Raw genomic sequence first — 11822 nt, forward strand, 5'->3', positions numbered from 1 at the left:
AATGACCATCCCAAGATTCGGCCTGTGTCTCATTATACTCTTACCTCTAGCAAAACAAGCAATCCAGGGATGCCCGAGAAATCCTTCACACAAAGGCTTGAAGCTTGCGTCAAGGAAGAAGCGAGTACAAACCGACTCGAGAGAACTCCTTTAAGGGAGGAGCCACGGGAGACCCTAGGCTAGATATATTACTCTGAACAAACTGAAAACAGAGATGGTCGCAAGAGGAGAGGTAGGAGTGGAGGTAAGGAAGGAAAGGAAAAAGGAAAAAGTGAAGGGGGAGAAAGCGAGAGACGTTTCCGGCGAGGTCAGCAACGGCAACCCATTAAAAGACCACACCGAAAGCAACCACGAGAGGCAACAAGGAAGGGAAAGGAGAAAAAAGGAGGAGGGGAAAGAGGAAGGGATGAGAAAAGAAAGTGGAGGATGGTGGAGGAAAAGGGTGATCGACACCGACCCTAAGTTTGACAGCCGGCATAATGGAGCAGAGAAAAGGAGCAGGAAGAATCAGAAAGCCAGCGATCGACCTTAAGACGCCGCCCAACATCACAAGCTCCCCTCGCAATTACAAAATGAGAGAATAATACAGGAATTTGTAGAGAGACATACAGTAATACATCTGACATGGTTTGTCCCTACAAAATTGAAGTGCTTAAAATTTCAATTTAGGTACCTTCTGCTTCATCTATCATTGACAGGGGGACTTCTAGGTAAGGTAGGGCCTTGACTCTTAGGTTCAAATGATTAAATCGTTCTTTTAATCCTTAAATAAGTTACAATTCAATTTAAGTCTTCTTTTAACACAAAATTTATTCCTTTGCCCCCTTAGGTTAAAAAAGTTGTGTTCTTGCATATTGTTTCATTCTTTAGCTCCTGTTCGTTCTTCGAAAATTCTTTGAAAGAGTATTTTACATCGTTTAACTATGGTTACTTCTCTCGCTATATTAAAGGATGTTTTTTTTCTATTTTGGTGGCAAATAAAGTTCTGGTTGTAATGGAAGAAGCGGCAAAGATAATGCATGGTGTTACCCATGAGAGTGACTCACATGGTTTCTTGTGAACATCAAACTAGGAGTGTAAGCAATAACTAGAGCCAACAACCTATTCTAAATGTATAAGTCTTGATTAAACTCTAATGAGTTTATATTTGAACCCCAATGTTTTTGGAAATTCCTTTGTTTTACACTGTATTACTTCTTTGAAATGATCATGCCCTTATCGCAGGTTGTGCCTTACAAGTTTTCCTAAATTTTTGAAAATCTACATTATTGAAGGAGATCGCATTTAGAGCATTGTAATCATAACTTGCAAGCATTGGTTGTATTTAGTAGTCTTTAAGAGTGCTAACACATTTACTACAACTATGGGTGGTTACTAACCATAATAATAACTTTTCAATGCTTTCACATTTACGAGTATGATATTGATTTAGAGAAAGATTGTATGAAATTGTAGTTTCAACGTTATTTTTATCTCTTTCTAATAGAAAAGATGAAAAATCAAATTTTTCCCTCCTAATTTTTAGCTTTTTCCCTCTTGAAAAAATTCAAATCCAACTAAAATTGCTAAAAATCAAGAGAAAAATTAACAATAGGATCTTACCAATTTGTATGGTTGTCATTCTAATATCAATTCTAAGTATTGAGTTGTTGGTGAAGTTGGTTAGTTGCAACTATTAGACCACAACTTAAAATGGAAAATTAAAATGAAGAATACAACACTTGATTATGCAATTCAAATATAATTCTTTGGGGTTGTGGGGCTTTTTTACCTAGAGAATAATCCACTATAATGTCATTAGTACAAGAGATGATTTTAAGCTTAATTTCACTCAAATTCGTTGCAAACTTCACTCCCAGTGCAATTAATAAATGATAAAACTATTTGAAATACATCACAAAATCCACTCACTAATGTTCCCTTACAATGAAGATGTCGAGTTTTTTCCAATTTGCACCAGAGGCATATCCATGGGGGATGGGACAGGGCCTCGACCCCCCTAAAATATGGAAAAGTTTACATTTAGGTCATTTATAATTTATAAAATTTTAAATTAGTAATAAAAAAATTACACTTTGGTCCCTCTAAAATGATAAACTTTTGAATTTAATCTTCTGAAAATTATAAAGATATAGATTATTAAAATGGTAAAATTACATTTTTACTATTATAAAAATATACAATCAAATTCTGCCAAAAAAATTCTAACTCACCCTTGATCTACATCGAAATCCGTAAATGTGTTTTTCAGGGCGTCTCAATCTTCATGAATTAAGCTAGTATGATAAGAACAAAATCTAAAGAGTTCTGGTTCATATCAAATCACCTTAAATGTCTGCTTGAGATAAGCAAAAAAACACCTTTGATCGTGTATCTCTTAAATATGAAAATAATCACATTTTGGGCTTAGTTTGGATGGGCAGTGTGTTTTACCTCCGGTGAGATTAAAGACAGCAGTGGTGGTGAGATTGAATACTGTAGTGATGAGATTAAAAACAACGGTGGGGTGTGTGTTTGAATTTTAAAACATAATTGTAGCAGTGAGGTAAGAATAGAAAATGACTATTAAGAACATTAGATATAAAAATAATATATAATAGAAATTTTTTAAATTGTTTTACTTTTACGAAATTATTAAAATACGTGAATTTATAAAATTATTTAATAAAATATTAAATGTATCTTCCGATCTTTTATTATATAAAATGGGAATTTTAACATTTTAAAATCAAAATAATTAAAAATTTTAAATATTAAAATAAACAACCTAAAAGTAGTTAATTCAAGGAATGATAAATTAAAATTCTTTTGATTAATAACGTATATTAAGTTTGTTATAAAATAATGGGGAAAAAATGTTTATTATTTTTAAATTAATAAAAATTATCTTACAATTGAAAATACAAAATTATATTATTGAAGTTGAAGGTAAAATGAAGAAGAGAAAAAAAAAAAAAAAGAGAACGGAGAAAAAATAGGAAGAAAGGATGTAAAAGGAAAAATGACCCACCAATGAGATATTGGAACATTTGACTGAAAGCATAAAGCTCTATTGGAGAAACTGTGCCCAGTGTGTTTGAGTAATACTCCCAATGGTTCTGTTCTTTACAATCCAAAGGAATAGGTACGATGCGATTCAACCAAAAAGTACTCCCAAACGTAATGAAATAAGATCAAACGGGCAACTAAAGGAAGCCAAATCACTTCAAATTTTTTCTTGATGACATATCTTCTCCAACTATACTACTATGTTCACTACACAAAATCCTTTAAATAATTAAACAAAAATAATCAAAAGATGGCAATAAAAATTAACAAATCTAAGCATCTCAAATTGCTAATCTAAGTTTGCAACTTGCTGTATCAGCCATAATAAAAATATAGCTGTCTGCAGTAGCAAATTCACCTTCTAATCTCTTTAAATTAAAAAACAAAAAGCCGCTGCCACTGATTTATTCGTTTCTTTCTTCACTTTTGATTCACTGCCTGGATTAATATCCAATTGATTAGTTTTTAGGTTTAAAAAGGATAAACAATTAAAATATAACAAAACCATACAAATACATAATAAATTTAAATTCATAATTAAAATATTAAAATATTAAAAGTGTATATAAATCATTTTAATTTTTACACTATCCCTTCTCATATAAAAATAATATAAGTACATAAATATTTTTAAAATTTAGATAATACAATATATTAATGTACAACAATTTATATATACAAAATACTTTTAAAATGTTTATGACGCTATAGAAACAAATAAAATAAAATAAAATTGCAAAATGAAAACCGAAAAAAAAAAAAAATGTATTTGATATTTAACCCAGCCAGTGAATCTAAAAAGAAGAAAGCAAAGAGCTGCTTTCAAATTTCTAAGGAGGAAATTCGCAATGCCTTCCTTGATGGAATGGGTATGCGTATATTTATATGTAAACCACAAATTGTGGTAACAGCATTAATCATGATTACAAATTATGTCGACATATGGAAATATGATAACCTGAATTTTTTCGCACATATGGAAATTATGTCAACATTTTTTGGATATAAGATGTTTAAGGTTAAATAATCTTTTATCTTTTATATATATTTTTATTCTTTTGGAAAAAAAAAATTGAAAGTGTTGTTCCCGATGAGAGATTTGGTTTCCCTATCTTGCAGTGATTTCAAAATTCAAATGTTTAAAGAGATTGCCTAAAGAGGCAAACAGGTTTTATAGAGTGAAAATAGCTGGTTGATGTTTGAACTTTAAAGAGATGGAATTGTATGTGTCTCACGACTACCTATTAAGAAAATCTTACAATTTGCACTTGTGGGTTTTGAATTCGTATCTTGTGGCACATAAAAGCATTTATGGACAATTACACTAGAAAATATTTTTTGCTATTTCCAGAAAATTTGCTTGGAAGTTAAGAATTAATTTAACGATAGTTCTTCTTCCTTTCCTTTTTATTTTTTTTTGTTCTTCTTCTGTCATTTTTATTTTTTATTGTTAACCAGAAGTGGTGAGGGGATTCAGGATTAATGGAAGTTCTGTTTGTTGGTCACTGGTCAGAAGCTATCGGTAAGTAACTGTCAATGCGAGTGTCTCCGCAAATTTTCCTTCGTTTTGTAAATTTACTTGGAACGGTGGATTTTTGTGAGTTTCGAGAATCTTTTCTAAACGTGTGTGTATTACTTAGCAGTCAGGGCTATTAACAACAAGGAATAGCAACGAGACAATCTCTGTGATTGTTGCTGAAGTTTCAGTAAGTTTGGGATATTTGAAGGTTTTGTGTCGAAGCTTTCGACGTATGTGTTAGTGAGTAACAGGAAGTTCTGTTGATTAGTTGGCTAATTGTGTTGTTGGATGCTTGTTTTAGGCTTCGCGGATCTTTAGGGTTGTTGTCGCTTCAAAAGTCTTTTCAGGTGCGTATCGAAAATCTACAGTTTTTGCAAGTTTTGGTCGTCAGAAAGTGATGGCTGTCGATGCCACACGGGCGTGTGGTAAGCCGTGTGACTCACTGTTCATACGAATTGGGGCCACACGGGCTGGCATACGGCGTGTGTCCAGGTCGGTGTGTAAGCCAAAATAGTACAGGGTTCACACGGTATGAGACAAAGGCATTGTCTAGGCCATGTAACTCACTGTTTATGACTTAGGACATACGGGTAAGGCACACGGGCATGTTTGTCTAGGCCATGTGAGTCACATGGGCAAAAGACACGGCCATGTTTCCAACCGTGCAACTTTCTATTTACAAGTTGGAACCACACAGGCAGAGGGCATGGGCGTGTGCCCAAGCCGTGTGAGCCATACTGGCAAGGACATGGCCGTGTGCCCAGGTCATGTGGCTGTATAAGGAGGCCCAAAACCCGTTTTTGAGGCCGTAATTTGTGGTCTATGATTGATAATGATAACCATTGTATGAATGTATCTGAACTGGATTGAGTGAGATCTCTCTAATACTCTGTATACATGTCAACATATTGTGATACTTCGCAGTTGTGTTTATGTAGGGGGATGGACGCATGTGCAATGTAAGGTGACTGTTGTAATGGAGTGTTAGAAATGGATGAATAATGGGTGTTGGATGGCGATGGGTGTAGCGATGGATTATATCTGCATTTAAATTTGATCTGTGATATATATACATGTGAAATTGTGCATATAAAATATATCTGTGTACACTGATCTGTTCTGAATCTGATTGTAAATAGTCTGGTATCGAGCCGATCTATAATATAATATTTTATAATGAATACGAATTGATAACTAATTGGTTACGCACTGAGTTTACAACTCATTTTGTTTTGGTTGGATTTCAGGTGAACCCCAGTCTGATCAGGTCGGTGTCGCTGGAGCTCGGTCAAACTTTTATCTTTTTAAGCACTACTATTTAGAGATTTAGATTCTATGTGTTATGGAATCTATGGAGATTATATGTTTTTAAATTATTATTGTCACAAATGTTTGCGTAATGAATGGTGTCGTTCGACTGTGTTATGATAGTATGATTTTAGTACGGATGATGTAGCTCTCCAAACTTGGTCTGGACGTCCTAGACCGGATCTAGGGTGTTATATTTAGTGGTATCAGAGCTAGGTTTGCCAGCATTCGGACTGTGGTTTGGGCTCTAATGTGGTAGAAAAGTAGTTTTAGTGATAATTAGGTATCTGAACTAATATAGAAACACTGAAACTCTAGAGACAGTCGAGCCTCCGACGCGACCCTATAAGATTTCTATTCCTGTTATAAAGATTATGACCCTTATACCTGTGTGGGTAAAATGCTCTGATGTAACATTATATGGATTCTAACTTTATTATTTATGCTCTGATTAATTCAATATTGGAAAAAAATTGTAACGGCCTAATTCAGTGGTGTCGAAATGTGATTGAGATCACTAAATTCGAAATAAGATTGAACAAGATAGTAATTTAATATTTATGAGTCAAGTAAGAATTTAGAAGAATTTGTGAAATGGTGAAATTAGTGAATAAAGAATTTATTAGGTCAAACGGGTCAAAAATGAGGTATCGAGACCTCAAAGTTGAAAATTGAGCTATAAATATTTTTATAAATATTTATGGAGTGTCATTGAGTTAGTATTAAAGTTTCGTTAGAAAATTTTAACGTTTGGATGGCTAATTAATTAAAAAGGACTAAATTGAAAATAGCGCAAAATTTGTTAAATTGTGAGTAAATAGCTTAAGTATTTAAAAAGATGGATTTAAAGAGCAATTAGACCCAAAGGTTAATGGCTGGACGGTTTGGTATGAAATAAGCAAGAAAACAATGTGAACAAGGGGCAAAATTGGAAATAGCATAAAAGTTAATAGTTAAATAATGATGTAATTGAAAAATCTAGACATTTCTTCATATTTTCTCAGCCAAAACGCCATAGAAGGTCTGGAGAAAGCTGGTTTTTCATATTTTTACATCATGTGAGTTTAATTCTTACTTTTCTTGATAATTTTTATGTTTTATACTTTTACAATTAGGTCCACTTGTAGAATTCATTAGTTTTTGATTTTATGGGTGAAATTGGAAGTTACCCTGGATGGATAAGGGAATTTTATGAATTATTATGAAATTTAAGTTCTAATTTCATATTAAGGTGGTTTTATTAAGTGATTTTGATAGGAAATGATATTTAGGACCTAATTGTGAAAAAGTTGTGAATTGAAGGTTTCTGTTGAAATTAAGAATATAAAAGGTTTTGAAATAGTTTATAATGATAAAATAAAGTGTTAATTGAGAAAAATTAGTTCAATTGATGGGTGAATTGAGCAGGGACTAAATTGTGAAAACTGTAAATTTTGGGGTAAAAGTGCAATTTCAAATTTGAACAGCATAATTGTGAAGTGAAATAGAATTGAAATGGATGCTAATGAAGGAATGATTTTATAATTATAGATCAAGAAAACGAACTGAATCGTGGAAAGGAGAAAATTCAAGAATAGTCCCTGAATTTCTACGACTTTTGCAATTAGTCCAGGTAAGTTCATATGGCAAAGTTCAATGTTTTGATATGAAAATCTTATGATTGTTAAAGTATTTTATTGTTGATGAATACTATCAATTTGCATTAACTAATAATAATGTGTAACTAAAAGTACAAATTAGTAGGAACAATGGATTTGAGTGCTTCTATTCTGTGACCCTGATGAATTGACGAAAATATGTGATAAGTGTGCCCGTTTAAGACCATAGCTGGGCTATGCATCGTGCAATGTGATAATGTGACTCCGTATAAGACATAGCTGGGCTATGGCATCGGTATAATGTGATAATGTGATTCCGTATAAGACCATGTCTGGGATATGGCTTCGGTATGATATGTGAACCGTGTAAGACCATGGCAAGGCTATGGCTTCGGTGTGTGATGCGTAACAATGTGAAAGTCCATAGTTTACTATGGCAATGTGATAATGAAGCACTCAATTCCCTTATTGTTCCTTAATTGACAATGAAGTAAATGAGAAATGGCCTAAGGGAGTTAAATTGTGAGTAGCCATATGGAAATTATTCCAATGAGTTATTAATGAAATTGTGATTTGGAGGATGAAATAGTTAAACTAATAGATATATGATTGTGTACGATATTTGATATGATTTGTGTTTATATGCCTATGAGCTTACTAAGCTTCAATAAGCTTACTTGTGTGTGTTTAATATTTTTATGTAGATTGACTTGAAGTGAAGTGGGTAGATCGGATCAACACAACAGGGCACACTATTCAGATCAATTCTGGTAGTTTTTGTTTTATGTTTAAAGATTTATATGGCATGTATAGAGTTTGAATGAATTGAAGTAAAGATGTTATGAACTAGTTAACAATATTTGTACTAAAACAGTTTTTGGTAAGTAGCAGTAGTTTGACTTTGAAAATTCACCATAAATTGTGGAAATTGAGTTAAGGGCTGGAAAAAAATGAGATTAAAGCCTAATGAGTCTAGTTTCATATAGAGGAAACGGCGCATGCAATTGGATTTTATGTTATGAGATATTTAAATTGTGGTGAGACAGAGTCTGAATGACTTCGAGTTCCCCTGTCTGATTTTAGAAAATCATTAAAAATTCAAAAAATAATTATGAGTCATACTTATATGTATGATTCCTCATTGGGTCTATTTTTAAGAGAAACAAAAGGCATGGTTATTTGAATTTTGTACAGAGAGAAATTTGGTTCGTAGTGCACAGGGGTCAAAGTAGCCAAACCCTGAAACAGGGGAGGATTTAACTAATAAACTGTACTAATTGGACCAACCAAAAATTATAAAAAAATTGGTAAGTAGATATATGAGTATAAATTCGGGAAAATTTACGGATTTGGGTTTCGAGTTTTATAACTCGAGATATGAATTATTTAGCAACTATGACGCAGTTGGACAGCTTGTCTGAAAAGTATGATATAAATTATCTAAATTTGGTTAAGTGCTCAAATAAGTTTAGTAGTGCCTTGTGCTCGACTCCGGCAACGGTCTCGGGTAAGGGCGTACATTTATTGGTATCAGAGCTTCGGTTTAGCCGATTCTCGAATATGTATGATGTGAAAGTGTCTAGATTACATGCATATAAATCTGTGATAGTGTCTGTGTATGATCCGATCTAATCCTTGTTTTTATTATAGATTATCTTCGATTTGAAAAGATGTCAGATAGACCAGAACAAACTGAGCAGAAGAAGTTAATAGCAGAGTACAAACCTCTGAACAAGGAACAAGTAGTGAAGCTCCGATTTCATTGATGCGAGAACAAGAACTCAAAATATGATTTATGGATTCATGAATCAGTGGTATAATGAGAATGTGCGAGAAAGAAATCAGACTACACAACCTCCTCCCCCTATCTCAACATCTGTAGTACCCCCGGTTGCTCCTCCACCTCCTCCGACAACTGAATCTGGCAAACGTTCTCCATTTGAAAAGCTCAGAAAACATGGGGCTGAAGAATTTCGGGAAGAACAGATGATGACCCCGTTAAAGCTAATATTGGTTACAAAGTATAATGAGGGTTTTTAAGAAAATGGCGTGCTCACCAGATGATTACTTAATATGTGCCGTGTCATTATTGAAAGAAGAAGCTTATAACTGGTGGGAAACAATAGAAGCTGTTGTACCGGCTGAGAAGATCACTTGGGAATTTTTCAAAATGAATTTAAGAAGAAATATGTCGGTAGAAGATATCTGGATAAGAAGAAAAGAGAATTTCTCGACTTGCGACAGGGAAACAAGTCAGTGGCTGAATATGAAAGAGAATTTGTTTATCTGAGCAAATATGCTCGAGATATAGTACCCACAGAAGAAGAAATGTGTATCAGATTTGAAGAAGGGCTTAATGATGAGATTAAAATGATGATAGGGGGCATTGAGATACGAGAATTTGTTGTTCTATCAGATCGTGCTCAGAAGCTTGAAGAAGTATATAATAAAAAGATGCAACGAGATAGAAGAAGTAAAGAATCTTTCAAAAGAAGTGCATCTAAGTCATTTTCGGCTTTACCAGTGAAGAAATCTAAAGAGGAATTCAGTCGAGCCACTTCAGTACCGGAAATATCAGGAAAAAGTAGGCCAAGACAATCTGATTACAAAGCATCTGACAGACCTGCTGTTAGTGTGGGTAGTGTACAAAATACCCAAAGGCCTAAGTGTCAACATTGTGGAAGAAGTCACCCCGGTGAATGTAGAAGTAAGTTAGGGGCTTGTTATAAATGTGGGGCCACTGATCACTTTATTCGTGATTGTCCCCAATTACAAGTAGAAGAAGTGGAACAGAGGGAGAAACAAAAATTCTTCCTCAAAAGGAAGACGCTCTGGTCAGAGCAGTGCTACAGGGGCTACTCGTTCGGGTATGAAAGATACTGCTAGCCGATCAGAAGTTAGGGCTCCTGCTCGTACTTATGCCATTCGAGCGAGAGAAGAAGCAACAGCTCCAGATGTAATTGCTGGTACTTTCTATTTTTATGATGTTCCTGTGTATGCTTTAATAGACCCTGGGTCTACTCATTCATATATTTGCACTATGTTAGCATCTGAAAAGAACTTATTTGTTGAGCCTACTGATTATGATGTACAAGTTACAAATCCGTTAGGTCAAAGTGTGGTAGTTAATTTAATATGTCATAACTGTCCACTGAAAGTTAAGGGCTGTGATTTCCCCGCTGATTTGATGCTGCTACCCTTTCGTGAATTTGATATTATCTTGGGCATGGACTGGTTAATGAAACATGACGCGGTAGTGAATTGTCGAGAAAAACGAATTAGCTTGAAATGTTAAATAGGAGATATTGTTTTGGTTGAGTCTGGGAATTTGGATGACATGGTTAGAATGATTTCCTTTATGTCTGCTCAGAAATTGTTGCGTAAAGGAAATGAGGCTTATTTAGCCTATATTCTTGATACTCGAAGTTCTAAATCAAAGTTAGAGCAACTATCTGTTGTAAATGAATTCATGGATGTATTTCCTGAAGAATTACCAGGTTTACCACCCGATAGAGAAGTTGAGTTCGTGATAGATGTGGTTCCAGGAACAGCTCCCATATCAGTGACACCGTATAGAATGGCTCCAGCAGAATTAAGAGAGTTAAAAGCGCAGTTGCAAGAACTGTTAGACAAAGGGTTTATCAGACAGAGTATGTCACCATGGGGTGCACCTGTCTTATTTGTGAAAAAGAAGGATGGTTCATTGAGGCTATGCATAGATTACAGGCAGCTGAATAAGGTAACAATTAAAAATAAATATCTTTGCCTCGTATTGATGATTTATTCGATCAGCTTAAGGATGCTACAGTGTTTTCAAAAATAGATCTCAATCTGGGTATTACAGTTAAAGGTAAAGGAATGTGATGTACCAAAACAGCTTTTAGAACTCGGTATGGTCATTATGAGTTCTTAGTTATGCCATTCGATTTGACAAATGCTCCTGCTGCTTTTATGGATTTAATGAATCGAATTTTCCAGTCTTACCTGGATAGATTTGTGGTTGTGTTTATTGACGATATACTGATCTATTCAAAGATAGAATCCGAGCATGCTCAGCACTTGAAATTGTACTACAGATATTAAGGGAAAAACAGTTATATGCAAAATTTAGTAAATGTGAATTTTGGCTTCATGAAGTGGGATTCTTGGGTCACATTGTGTCAGTTGATGGTATACGGGTAGATCCGAGTAAGGTGTCAGCGGTGATTAATTGGAAAACTCCAAAGAATGTTACGGAAGTGCGAAGTTTCCTTGGATTAGCTGGTTACTATCGTCGATTTGTGAAAGATTTTTCACTGATTGCTTCACCGATAACTAAATTATTACAGAAGAATGTTGAGTTTGTATAG

The 11822-nt window shown here is 34.2% G+C and overlaps 1 protein-coding gene across 1 annotated transcript; it reads left to right on the forward strand.

Annotated features, from left to right (window-relative positions):
* The first annotated feature begins 9517 nt into the window (after nucleotides 1-9517).
* On the forward strand, nucleotides 9518-11822 carry LOC121229190 (uncharacterized). Its single transcript, XM_041112663.1, has 5 exons — nucleotides 9518-9725; nucleotides 9785-10101; nucleotides 10253-10467; nucleotides 10987-11123; nucleotides 11638-11822. Exons 1-5 carry the CDS (start codon nucleotides 9518-9520, stop codon nucleotides 11820-11822), a joined length of 1062 nt encoding a protein of 353 aa, XP_040968597.1.

This window comes from Gossypium hirsutum, chromosome A05, assembly GCF_007990345.1.
Source record: "Gossypium hirsutum isolate 1008001.06 chromosome A05, Gossypium_hirsutum_v2.1, whole genome shotgun sequence".
NCBI lineage: Eukaryota > Viridiplantae > Streptophyta > Magnoliopsida > Malvales > Malvaceae > Gossypium > Gossypium hirsutum.